Source organism: Anneissia japonica, unplaced genomic scaffold, assembly GCF_011630105.1.
Source record: "Anneissia japonica isolate Jap-2015-1 unplaced genomic scaffold, ASM1163010v1 scaffold287834_len5846547_cov211, whole genome shotgun sequence".
Taxonomy (NCBI): Eukaryota; Metazoa; Echinodermata; class Crinoidea; order Comatulida; family Comatulidae; genus Anneissia; species Anneissia japonica.
The window spans coordinates 3,009,455-3,023,361 of record NW_022704992.1 but is presented as its reverse complement, the minus strand read 5'-3'; the positions used below and the strand labels follow the sequence as shown (position 1 = coordinate 3,023,361).

Here is a 13,907-nt window from a genome sequence, read left to right as displayed (position 1 = left end):
GCATACAACCATACTGTAGGATAATTGAACAAGTTCCTATTTCATAGAATGCATAGAAACCCAAAAAACAAGAACACTAAAACAGAAATCAGAGAGATAAAACGTGTGTATCATTTAATACAGTGTTTTTGCATTGCTCCAATAAATAGCACAAACCATTGACGGTATTAATATTTAGTTTGTTCCTTTATACAATCCACAACACACAAATATTATATTGCGCAAATTTATATTTCAAACAAAAGTGAGGCACACTGTCTTATAGCTGCACATAGGTACATAACATAGTGGGTTATACACTTAGTCACAAACTAACTTCCTTAAGAAAAATAATAATAATTATAATAAACTAATATATTACAAGCTAATGAGGGCAGTATTCAAATTATAGTATTTCAACATTCCAATGAAATATATTGCAGGAGATAATAATTTATACAGTATTGAAAAATGAAGAGTCATTCTACTTTATACTGTAGTATTTTTGTGTTACATTTTGTATGCATTAAATAGATGCACATAAATATAGGGTTACTGGTTGTGGAAGTTCATGCATTTATCTAAAACATTTCAGTTTTTTTTGACAACATATTTTAACTAGAGGAAGACTTAATAATGTACATGTTAATAATCTATATGCATAGATTTAATATTGTTATCAATTTTTACTTAATACTGACATGGTTTATAAATGCATTCATTTAAGATACAAAATAGAAATATAATGTTCTGCCAAAGTGAATATAAAATTTAATTTGTTTTCTTAGTATAAAATGAATTATTAAAGTGTTCTTATATTTGTAAATGTATGAAAAAATAATATAGTATTAAATAATAATAATAAATAAGAATTACAAATTTGCATTCATTTTTATTAATTGAAGTATTCAACGAATTGTGGAAGTGCATTATAATTTGAGTCTCCTTAAACAATAGAAAATATAAAAAGATTCATATTGTTTGTTTAGTAGGACTACCATGTTAATTTGACCATGATTTGACCTAGAAAATAAAATCACTATTTTCCAGTCTACCTCAAATATATATACACCATACATTTAAATCACAGGTGACATAAATAATAATGATTTTTAAGTTTTAAATGTACAGTATAACTTTTATTTAGTCAGTAAATCATATAATGTTAATAATAAATTGTTTTAGCATGTTATTTACATCTACTGTAGGTGATTTTTTGTACCAAGCTTCAAACATGTTTATTTCTTTTATAAAATTATTAACATTTTGAATAATAAAGTAATTAAACTGATTGGATGGAAAGTATCACATGTTTGTATCATGTCACATGTTTCAGTACATTCCAATAGCCAGTAGGTGCCTTGCAGCTAATCACAGCAGGGAAAGTATAGCATGTTTACATTTTCAACATGCTTGGAAGGAGTAATGTGAGCTCAACAGAATTACGTGAACATGATGGATTGGTGCTTCAAATTACCCAGAAGTGGGGAAGATTTCTGTCAAGAAATTGTATTATTAATAATAACAACAATAATAATAATACAGTACCACCGTAATAGCACCAACACTGTTACTGACAATACAATTTGAGCATTTTGTCAGGGTTCCACACCAGACTACCACATTAGGTACACTTGCAGTAACATGTACAGTACACCAAAAGAGGAGCACAAGATAGACAGTAGTGGAGGGTGGACTATTTGTTGTAGTGATAGGATGCACCATACTCTGGTCAAGGTAAAGACAATAGTAAAAATGCAATTGTTTTTGTAATATTCTTATTAATACATTCACTTGAATTTCAGGAAGTATGGGATGTAAGAAAGGAATTCCACTTTATCAATTGTACCTGATTGATCCATCTGAAAGAAAAAGATACCAATTAAATAAAAATATTGAACTTTACTTGAACTGCATGTAAATACAGTATTTAGGAGTTGTTGGTGAGCTAGCCTTCTGTTCACTCCACAAAATTAACCATATCAAAAACCAATTATTGTTAAATGCACTTTGAATTAGTATTTTTCAACATCTTTTCTTTCAGGACTTGCAATAAGTAACTTGTTCTCAAGCGTGATACGTCCATACCTTCCAACATTTTGGAAACATAAGTTGATCCGGAAGAAACGAGACATAGTGCTGTAAATCCTCAAATAAGCGCTGCTCTCAAATAAGCGCCACATCAAACATAATTAATACTTTTAATTGTCCCAATATTCATATGTGAAATGCAAAATTCCAATCAGAAAAAAAAAAACACCTAGCCATCCTACAACATAATTTGTTTACATAGTTAGGCATAAACATTATGCTATTCTGAAAACCTTGCTGTTTCTCTATAGAGCTTTAAAATGAGCTTTTGTAATAACTCTTGGGTCCAAATTTTTTTTTTTAGCAGAGGAATGCGAGTGTTTATTCTTTTATCAAAAATGACCAGACTTGTTAAGGAATTTCTGGCTACCACCCAGGGGGTGGGGTAGTGTACCTTTCACCTCTGGATCCACTACTGACTGATGATTAAGAAGAAAATATATTTTTGGGGAAAATACTTTTGCAACCAAGTGGATGAGAATTAAGAACATACTCTAGAGCTTACTTACACTTATAGTTTTTAGGATTGTTTCAAATGGTATGCTTGCAATATCCTTGTCCAAAGCCATAGAAAGGATCTCTTTCAGGGAGTCCTTTGAGATGGATCCGTTCTGCTGCCGGTCTACAGTTGCAAACAACATCTGAAACAAATGGACACACATTAATTTTTCTTTCAATCAACAACATTTTAATCAAGGGTAGCTTAAGGAAAAATCACCTGCCAACATTTTGAACATCAAAAATTCTAAGGAAAATTAAAGATTTGTAGTAAAATATTATTTTGTTTGACATGTAAAGCCCTGTCCAAACTATCAAATTTATTTAACTAAAAAACTTATATACCCATATATAGTCATGATGTGCCTATATATAGTCATGATGTGCCTATATATGGTCATGATGTGCCCATATATAGTCATGATGTGTCTATGGTCATGATGTGCCTATATATGGTCATGATGTGCCCATATATAGTCATGATGTGCCCATATATATAGTCATGATGTGCCTATATATAGTCATGATGTGCCTATATATGGTCATGAAGTGATGTCATCATGACCATATTTATGCATGTCACATGTTTCGGTCAAGTAAAATTTGATAGTCTGGGCAACTGGGGTTTAAAGCTTTGTCTACACTATCAAATTTCATCAAAAAAGCGTCACGTAAAATGTGATGGAACATAGAGTTGAACACGTTCAAATTTTTTGGATAAAATTTGATAATATGTGATATACTGTAATAATAATAATAATAATTTGCAATTTGTATAGCGCCTCCCGTTGGACCAACCTCGAGGCGCTTGACAACAATGGAAGGAAATGGACAAGAGAAAATAAAAACCATGACATCATCGTACCCATATATGGGCACATCACATTTTTTTTTTGTCACATAAAATTTTATAGTGTAGACAAAGCTCAAGTCAGTAATTTATATGAAACTTTTAAATGATCTGTCCAATGTTTTAATCAGATTTTTAGGAATTTTTTCCAGTCAAACAGTTAATAACAAAAAAAGATCATTATAAAAATCAACAATATTAAAATTCCATAAACAACAAAACTGTAAATGAAATCAAAGCTGTCCTCACCACAAATTGAGTAATTGATTTCTCTAGTGTTGAAGTATGGATGTCCTCAAATGCATCTTTCAAACTACCGCTTAACTTGCTGATATTTTCGCAGAGACATGTGACAGTAATAAACTCTTCAAGCCCGAAGTAAGTACTTGAGCTTACAATCTCGTAGACCTATAAAAAATTATATAAATTCAAGATTTTGTACAGAATTTAAAAATTAAGGTATGGCCTAAACATAACTTTACTATGAAAAAACCATATACCCTTAGAAAAGGTTGGTATTTTGTCAGAAATATGTTGCAGGTTTATGAGTGGAGGGAAATATATAGCCCTCTTAGAATTTACAAGTTTCAAATATTTTTTTATTGTTTCAGGAGGAATAACATCAAAGATTTTGTTTTTTACTCAAAAGTTTAAAATATTGAACTTTTCAATTTATAATGTTTAAGATTAAGGCACTGCAAAAGTAGCAGGAGTTAGTAAAAAATAAACTTCAGTAAGCCAATATACCAAATTTACTGTATGTTCGCAAATAGCAATCTTTTTATACTTCTCCATCAATTAATAAAAGTGCTAGGTAAAATCATGGACTGGGGGGTGGGAGGTAAGAACCATTTCAGAATCTATTTTAGAAATTTTGATAGTTAAAATGAGGAAGTGAAATGTTCTCTTATATCCCGCTTGTAATCCATCACTAAAAACTCCAAATACATAAAATAAGATAATACGTGGCAAAGACAAGCCAAACCAGTCACTCGCCGCAAATCCTGTATTGGAGATAATGGCAAAAACATGCTGAAATGTCAAAATTTTTGAAATCTATTTTATTGCACTAAACTAACCTTTATATATCTATACATCATGCTATGCTGTTATTTTCCTCATTTTCAATGTTAAAACAACAATTTCTAATGATTTGGTGATGGTATTTGCATAAAAAATGCTTGAATATTGTAAATTTAAAGGCTGATTTCTCAAATGTTGTCCTTAAAACAGCTGTATGGTTAAACTCCTATAGCTTCATAACGAAATGTCAAATTAAAATGATTTTTTTACAATTTTATAGCTCTCATTTTACTCTTTAACCCTGTATTAATAACTAAAAATTGATTCTTGCGACGAGTGACTGGTTTGGCTTGTCTTTGCCACATATACACATTGAAACAATCAAACAAACATACACACAAAATGGTTTGCTCTAACATCAGGGAAAGCAAAAGAGACAATGCAACCCATTGACTGGGACAAATAACACACTCACCGATGTAAGCTTTAAGCATGCACATGAAAAATAGTGAAAAGAAATTGCAGAGTTAAAGTAAATAAAGAGTTCAGAGATTATCTTCATAACTCAATTGCCATGCAACATGTTTATCAATGGCCAGGAAAAATATAGTTTATCTCATCTAACTGGATAGAAGAACATGACAGAGAGAGTGGGATTTATGTTGTTACAGAATGTTGTAGTCACAGAAATATGCTCAGATTTCATATCCATTAGATTACTCAGAAACAGTATTTGAACAATAAATAGAATAAAAAGTGTTATACATTCCAAAACATAGTAAAACATTATGTGATCTTCTAAAATACAGTTTTAAACTTAAGAAAGAAATATTGGGCCCATTTAATATTATCATTTTCATTTAACAGTAAGTGACATGCCCCCAGCCATATAAACAATATATATTCATGGATTCCAAGTTTATACATAATGGAAATAGATATGGCACCATGTTGCTGACACAGTTACATGAAATGATAATCTCAAATTCAGATTTTATATTAGTCCTTGCAGAAACTGATTAGAGGCACAATTGCTCATAGAGAATTAACTGCCTGATAATTGAACGAAAATTAACAATTTAAAGTTACTAGCATCATGACTAATATTTTAAACATGCTGATAATCAGCTCTCTTCACAAAAGAACCCAATCATATTTTGTTAAAATTACATTTAATTAGATAGATTTTTATGTATTTTATCTGGTTTCTGTATGTTACTGTATTTGTTTTTATGAATGAATATAATTGTAGTCTTTTAGAAATGGGCCCAGTGTGATAAAACAGTCCTACTGAACAGTTTCCCCCATATAAAGAATCAAGAAAATAAATAAATAAATTTCTAGCATTCTAATCTGCGTTGAGGGAATTTCATTCTAATAGTGCTAATTGTCATCGTCCTTTCCTTTAATAATCTATGTTGATCAGATTTAATGTTACCAGCAAATTGATCGGATAAAAGCTGATGTCCAAACAAAATGCTACGTGTACAAACATTCAAGTTTGAGTCATGAAAGCTTGAAGCAATTTCTACAGTATACTCTCACCTCTTTGACAAATCTTTCTTGGTATTTTGTTAGCGTTTTAGGCATTGCTGTTTTGAGTTCTTTGAAAGTAATGTGCCTAAAAGTAATAATTAAGATGGTTTTCATCATTTAAAAAGTCTCATTACTACCTTCACATGACAAACATACATGCAAGGTGCTCTACATAAAACAAAGTCTCATTATGCATGTATGTATGTATGTAATGTTTATTGCTGTCAAAAAACAACAGTACATGTACAAATGGTAAAAAAAATTTACATCTTAAATATTACAAATGAATTTTACAAAATAAGCAAAAATGACATAACAGGCTTATGTTGTGGAGTAGATTGTGGTTGTGAGAAATTTCCTACCTTCCAGGATCATGGGATTGGAAGGCAAGCATCTTAACCACCAAACTATTCAACTCCACTTCAAATACATTGATATCAAAAATACACATAGAAAGATAAAATTGCTATATATATATATATATATATCTGGTGAATGGGCCATTAGGCTGAGGTCTAACAGGTGGGCTGCAAGATAGAACCTTTCATTCATTTATTTGGAAAGGTACTGGTGTATCAATTAAAAAAACATGTAAGACTTTCTCGTAAAGATATCATAAAACATACCCATCACTATTTGAGTCTAATTTCTTGAATTGTTCAATCAATTCTTGTTTTCTGGCATCTGAAATGTACAAACTTAAGTCTGTCATCTTAAGGGGGTTGGGGGACACGGATTTCATCTCTATTGAGCTTCTTGGTGGGCAAAGTTTAGACATGTCTTGATCTGAGCTGGTGTACTCGATGTCCATTTCTGAATCAGGCCTGAAATATATTCATCAAACAAACATTACTTATAAAAAAGTATAATGTCTCCATTTACAATGGTAATACCCAAAATATATATATATATATGCTGTTACATGTGATACAGGTGAAGAAATAATAAAATTCACTGCTTATCTATAATAATACCTGTCTTGTTCATCATTAAGTGGTGCTGGGTCATTGTCATCTTGAGTTCTCTCATTTGTTTCCATGTGCTGATCAGCTTCTGGGAACATTTCAAACCTAAGAACACAAAAGGAAATACTCAAAGACAAAATTATACAACAAAATTCAATTAAAGTTCGAAAAAAACATATTTTTCCCATTGGATTGGACCAATCAACATTAAGTAGCTTTACTAATGAGCTCCAAGGCCAAGTTGGTATACTCCTATCATGGAGAAAACATAGAACATGTTCTATTTTCTCTATGCTCCTATTAAGTGTTAGCGGTTTTGACCTTGAGGTCAGGGGTTAAATCTTTCATGGTACATTATGTTTGTATCCACCCAGGAGTGTGAATGCTACCTTGCAGGATGTTATGTCATTTTATGCACTGCAGCACGATAATGTATACTCTCAGGGAACAGAGAGTAGCACTTTGTTTAAGTATCCAATTAATGGTAATAAATAGCCACAGACCCTATCAAAATACAACCTTTGACATCACTGATGAAATTCATCAAATACCTTTCACTTATAACAGCTGTAGCCCTGTCTCTTATGGGCATGACGGTACATAATAGCTCTCAAAGAATTTTGTCCTATAAATACATTGTGTAATGAAATGCTTCCAACTTTTTTTAAGTGATTCTTCAGATTCATATAACTTACTCTACAGGTTTTTCTAAAGCAGTTTCATTAGCTTCCTGATATTCTGCTGTGTTTTTCTTAAAAGTTCCTTCTTCCTTTTCTTTACTAACTTTTTCTTTTACTTGAAAATTAGATTTTTCTTTCCGAACCAGTTTTGTATCACTTGTGTCTCTTGGTTTACTATTCGCCTTGTTTTTAGGAGTGTTTGATTTTCGTCGAACCTTCACAGCCGGTTGATGATGCTTTTTCTGCTCTTCAGAGGAGCTGATCGCAGAAGGTGCTTGCTCTGAGAGATTCGATGCTTGCCGGATTGCTACTACAGGCTGCATCTGAATGGGTGGAGCTGAATATGTTGCTTTACATTCACTGTCTAATCTTGCCTCCCATTGTTCACGCTTGCGATGACTAGTATGGGTTCTAATATCAAAAAAAATTATGTAACCATATATAAATCTTTAATTAAAGATTATAACTCTGAAATATTTCATCTACACAAGCTGTCTTGATTCAAATTTAAAACTTTAATTTAAAAATGATTAGAGAAAGTGAACAAATAAATTGTGAAATATTGAATGCTTTTATCAAACCTACGGTGGAAGATGAATTCCTTTGCCTGTCAGTAACTCCTGAGAGTGTGCTGGGAGGGGTAAGTGCCGAAGCTTCTGCATATCAGAGTTGTAGTTGTCCCTGAGTAAAAAAGAAACTCAAATCATTATATGAAATTTAAAACAGAATTTTACATTAAAAATCTATCTGTTCATATTATATTGATTTTGGCCAAGATATCGAAGCTGTGCAAAACAGAAGTGCGAGATTTGTCTTGAGTGACTACAGTAGATTCAGTAGCGTCACTGCTATGAAGAAAGAATTAAAATGGGATTCCTTGCATTTAAGGAGATCCGTAAATAGAATGACCATTTTGCAGCAAGCTTTATTTAATCGCCTTACCATTCCATTACAAGTGCACTTGTGTCCTGTCACGTACTTCTCTAGACATTGTACATATTCCGAGGTTAATGCCCAAAAGGACTGTTATAGATTTTCCTTCATACCAAGAACTCTACGAGACTGGAATCAAATCCCGAATGAAATTGCATCAATAGAAGACAAAGAAAGGTTCAAGATTGCTATATCCGACCACCTAAGGAATACAGCTAAGTTACAGCGCCACCACCCCTTCTCGCTTTGCTCCTTTTAGGGGCGTTGAGTACAAATCCAGATTCAGATCCAGAAGACAAAGAATATGACGCTTATTATGTACTGTAGTAGGTTTTTAAATGCATGGTCAGTCTAATCGTGAATACATTGTGTTAAAATTTCAGCGAAGATTTAACCAAGTCGTACTGTTTGCATTGAACGTTTCTACCTTTTTTATTTTTATATATTCATTTTTATATATTTCTGTTTATAAGTTTTTACATATGTTTGGCAATGTTAACAATTGGGTTGAAGCACGTCCACTTATAACATCTGTTTGGTTTTAAATGAATTTCTCTTATTTTTAATGGACAATGAAAGCTATCTTGAATCTTGGAAAAAGTCTGGTTATGTTTGCTGGGGGCAACATTTGAAAAAAGGAAAATTGTATAAAGGTTGTTTGCTGGATATTTAACCAATAAATTCCCATATTTAGTCAATTATAAACTTTTTACTCTATTCCTTAATAATCTAACATTTTCCACATACTGCTCATATTAATAAAATACAACCTTTGACATCACTAATGAAATTCATCAAATACCTTTCACTTATAACAGCTGTAGCCCCACCTATCTGAAGCTCATCTCGTTTTTTCCGATGATATGGTTCAAGTTTTCGCTTTTCACTTCTAAACTTTTCCAATTGCTCTTCCCAATCTACAAACTTTTCTGGAAAACTTTTAGACCTGACATTTGAGAAGAAATTGTAGTTATTATGCAAATTAAGCCAATATGCAAATGATTATATATATGTATTCACCCGTCATTGTCTGCCAACTTGCCAATTTAATTATTTAAAAATAAATCCTAGACCACTCCCCCCCCCCCACCTTCCAAATATATTAAACAAATGAGGTTCACCTGTATATATAAATATGTAAATTGCAATAGTAGCAACTGAAATGTAAATGAGTTTCATCTTACGATATGCATTTCTCGGTACTATCCTTGCTCTCCTTAACACCCTCTTCCCACAGAAATCTTTGCCCGTGTAGTGGAACTTGTTTTTGTTTCACGACAACGTTTGCTGACCTAAGCCCTGTAAACATGTCACGGTTGCGCTTTGACAGTGGTACCATTTTTATCTTTGAACAAGATCTGGAAGAAAAAAATTAGACTTTGTTTTTATTTTTTTTTTCCCATTTTATTTAATTTTAAACTAGTATTTCTTATCTTAGTATAGCATCAGGTAACACTGTAATGTGTAAGTTCAAAACAATTATTATTACAGTATCATTATTATTATTACAGTATCATTATTACCAGTATAAACATTTTATATTGGTAATAATGATATTATTAAAGTATCATTATTACCAATATAAAATGTTTTTTGGTAATAATGATACTGTATTAATAATATTAAACATGCTGTTACTGCCCCATTTACCAGTAAACCCTTTAAAAGGGCATTTTGGCACTTTGGCGGGTTAGTGAACCAATTTTTGTGGGAGTCTTATCTGACTAATTCAATTAAACATCAATGAAGAATATCTCTACTTAAGAGTCATTATCACAGTAGGCATTGCTGTTTGTCAATAAATTATACCAGTATAGTATTTAAAAACCAGACAGGAAAATTTTAAAAACCTGTTGTTCATAAATGTTAGGCAATTTTATTACCTTACTTGTAATTAAAGATAGAAATCATAATAGATATTTTTTTGAATTTTAAAAATCAAGGACTTATGTTATTAGTCAAAGTTTTTTATTTTAATTGTGCTAGTCTTTCTATAAACTATTAACAACTAATTAGCTTCACTGTTAATCTTGTCACAAAACTCTCTGAAGTAGTTATTAATGGAGATAAGAAGAGATCGGCAAAACCAGGTTCAAAAATTGAAAATTTGGTAAACGTGGAAGTTTCCTCATGAGTATCATTATTACCAGTATAAACATTTTATATACTAATTGATGGTTGTCAAAAGCACAAAAGTATACACAGATAGATATACTAACATTGATAGTTATAACAACATACCTAGACAAAAAAAATTATGCAAATACATTTTGGAATGGTGCTATAATATCCTACCACTGACTGATTTCAGCAGCATTTATTTTACCTGAAATTTTGGACTTGGTATGGCATGTGGGTGATAACCTGATTCTTCTTAGACAGTGCAAATTGATCTCCGCTATGTCCCTTTGGTGAGAGTGTATTTTTGAGATTCGAAGGAACCTGAAATATAAGATTGTTAGAACATTAGGTGGAGGAGGTGCACCACCAAAAAGAAAGAGCTTGGTCTGCTTCCTTCCACCTTAAATACATGGATGTGTTACAGTACATACAAACCAAAACAAATTCTATAGCTTAGAGCCAATATTTATTTATTTATTTATTCAACTGAACATACACTTTTGTTTCAGTGGCACACAACATTTCAGTGCGTTCAATGAGCATTTTGATGTAAATGGAATACATTAATTATGGCTGTCAAAAAAAATCACAAATTACCCTTGGGAGAGATGGTATCAATGCATTGTTTTCCTTTGGCTCATAATTTTTTGCTGTCCTTTCGTTTATTTTTGGTAACTCAAAAAAGGTCTTTTCATTTGGATCAAAGCTCTTCGTTGGTGATGCCCCTGCATTTGTGATTATGGGAAAGACTTGCTTATTGGGATCAGTTAGTTGTCCCGTACTGGTCTGCGTCATAGTGATGCATTAATGACGAGTTACAAGAGCCACCCTTTTGAAATGTCTGCTCCTTGTGACATTATTGTTATAACATGCCAGTGTCCATTCGTAAAGTACAGTATCCAAATTGTCACTGCATATCCATCTAAAAATTAAAAAATAAGGAAATTAGCTTGGGAGGGAGCTATGAAAAATTGCAAAATTCAAATAAAATAAATACTGTAGAAGGTTTTCTAATGGATACAACATTAGTTGCTACTATTTCCAAAGTCCTTTGTCCCAAGGAGATGTCACGTTAAGATTAGATTGGACCAAAATAAGTCAGGGAGACCAGGTTTGACATCCAGACTAAGTTTGGCCGCCAATGCAAGGGCGGTGCCAGGAATTCCCTGACGAGGGGTCCAAACTCCCCGACAAGGGTCCACACCCCTGTCGGGAAGAATTAAATTTGTCGGAGAATTTTTGTATTGAAAAATAATATTAGTTTGTGTTACTTATGGAATTCTTGGAATAATTTGATAGAAAATCATGCAGCAAGTTAAGTGTTCACATGTCGGGGGTACTAGTCCCCCTGTTGGGGCGTACTTAACCCCTTGTCAGAGGTACCAATCTTAAAAACTCAAAAACACCTTGCAAATTTATTAATAAATTGTGTTCACAGCTGGGGACATCTCTCTCTGATGGCAGACCCTGGCCCCACAGCTCCCACTGGCGTATGCTCTGGGCAAAACAAAAATGACCGGGACCCTGATTATCAATATTAGATTACTATAGAAAAATCACTAAAATCATCAAACAGGTTCTTCTTCTAAAACGTATTGTTACAATAAAATATAGAGGATTTCTTGTATTATTAGAGGACATAAAGTACAGTAGAAAACCTATATAACGAAACACCTTGACTTATAACAAAGGAAGTAATAAATATACCCCTGGCCTAGTAACAAAACACTTTAAAAATATAGTACAGTACTTACTTAAATATTATTAATGAGTGTTACACAACTCAGAAACCTGTGAATTCTACCAGGTTATACAATGTAGATGAATGGATGAAAGTAGTTTGTGGGTGGTGTTAATACTGTCTCAAAAGGGGCAAGTATTTACTAGCATCGCGTTCGCTCTGCAAGTTTCTTAGTGGGCGATCGAAGGTGTCTTGTATTACCCTTTTATGCGGTTTCTTAGCAACAATAAACAACTTTTTGTCCAGCCTTGGTAAGCTAATCGCATTGTTTACGTCTCTGACGTGGTGTATGTTATGCCACCATCTCCCTGAGTGTGTACAGACACACTCTTTCTCAATAACTGGATGATTCTTATAAAATTCAATAAATAACATCCAGAAAGTTAGTTTGCTTACCGTCGTCTTCGCTCAGTCAGCGCTCGAGTGTCCTAATACGTCCGTGACGCCCCGAGAACTGATGGCGTTGTTTTCTTATCAGATGACCCATTTTGATAATTTCAGTAGCCTATACATTGCTTTAGTGGACGGATCGATAAGAAAACTCGACCAAACCACTTTAAAAATTATTTTAAAAAGTATCAAAAAATATCTCCCTTCAAAAAGACTATAAAACAATAGGCCTATCACAAAAATATCACAGTCTTTTAACTCTTTCCCGGATCTGGGATACAGACCTATTGCCAAAAGAAAAGACGAACACATTTTCAATTTAAAACTCAAAAACCATTTTGTTGAGAACTGAAAAGTATGAAACCAAATTTTAATCATAAAGTTCAACTAGATTACCAATATACAAATTATTTTAACATGAACCAACAATTAATTATTTTACCTTTAAGTTTCCTATGTATATTATTTTGTTTCTAGCAGCACTAAAGAGCCCAGACATGCTTAAGAGCCACATTAAGCAATCCCGTCTCTTGTTGGCTAACATATTTTTTTTTCTTCTTTTTTCATTTCTTATTGTTGTATGTCTGTTTCATGTGTTGAATTGAAGACAAAATGATATGATAGGCCTAGGCCAATGCCAAAAATTGTGAAATACCTTAATGTTATCAAGAGACGCAGGGTTGCCATCATAAATCTTAATATCCTACTCCTACAATTCGATTCCAAGGGTACCGGTAACCCCTAATCATTCCATTCATTATTATATATATATTACGATTTCAAATACGATTTCCAAGAGCATAGAACAAGGTATTTGATGTCGAATAACTAGACCAAGTAGGGGCAGATTTAGCGCCCCCTCCCACTTTTGTAAGGTTAAAAAAGGAGGGAAAAAAGAAAGAAACAAAGAAATCATCGCCCAAAACGCCTCAGAGGCTATATTCGGGCGTTAGACAAAAACTTTGCGCCGGGTATGCCCCCGGACTCCCTAGGGTAGTATTATCTAGATCGGCCCCACTTTCGGCTCCCCTTTCGTTTCTCCTTCCCCCACCCCCTTTTTTTTAAATTTTTTTTTTGGACATCTCTGATCCGCCCCTGCC

The 13,907-nt window shown here is 32.8% G+C and overlaps 1 protein-coding gene across 4 annotated transcripts; it reads right to left on the bottom strand.

The window, feature by feature from the left end:
• Nucleotides 1-88: 88 nt before the first annotated feature.
• Nucleotides 89-12,901, bottom strand: LOC117104872. 4 transcript variants are annotated; one of them, XM_033245746.1, is made up of 14 exons: nt 12,814-12,901; nt 11,274-11,598; nt 10,882-10,997; nt 9,740-9,913; nt 9,358-9,501; nt 8,208-8,303; nt 7,638-8,033; nt 6,952-7,047; nt 6,604-6,801; nt 5,987-6,062; nt 4,917-4,925; nt 3,668-3,826; nt 2,580-2,711; nt 89-1,841 (listed from the first exon to the last, which is right to left on the bottom strand). In XM_033245746.1, the coding sequence occupies exons 2-14, from the start codon at nt 11,469-11,471 to the stop codon at nt 1,770-1,772; spliced, it is 1,866 nt and encodes a 621-aa protein (XP_033101637.1). In that variant the 5' UTR covers nt 11,472-11,598; nt 12,814-12,901; the 3' UTR covers nt 89-1,769. The 4 variants fall into 4 exon arrangements, with proteins under 4 accessions (XP_033101637.1, XP_033101638.1, XP_033101636.1 ...); XM_033245747.1 differs by lacking the exon at nt 12,814-12,901 and adding an exon at nt 12,431-12,702 and having other exon boundaries at nt 2,586-2,711; XM_033245745.1 differs by lacking the exon at nt 12,814-12,901 and adding an exon at nt 12,431-12,696.
• Between the last annotated feature and the right edge of the window lie 1,006 nt (nt 12,902-13,907).

Bases quoted from the DNA above. Each gene is read 5' to 3' on its own strand.
- LOC117104872 (XM_033245746.1), bottom strand. From the start codon at position 11,471: ATGACGCAGACCAGTACGGGACAACTAACTGATCCCAATAAGCAAGTC. The intron at 6,063-6,603 runs GTATGTTTTATG...TATTACTTTTAG, and splicing joins TTAGACTCAAATAGTGATGG to GCACATTACTTTCAAAGAAC. The intron at 2,712-3,667 runs GTGAGGACAGCT...CATTTGTTTCAG, and splicing joins AATCAATTACTCAATTTGTG to ATGTTGTTTGCAACTGTAGA.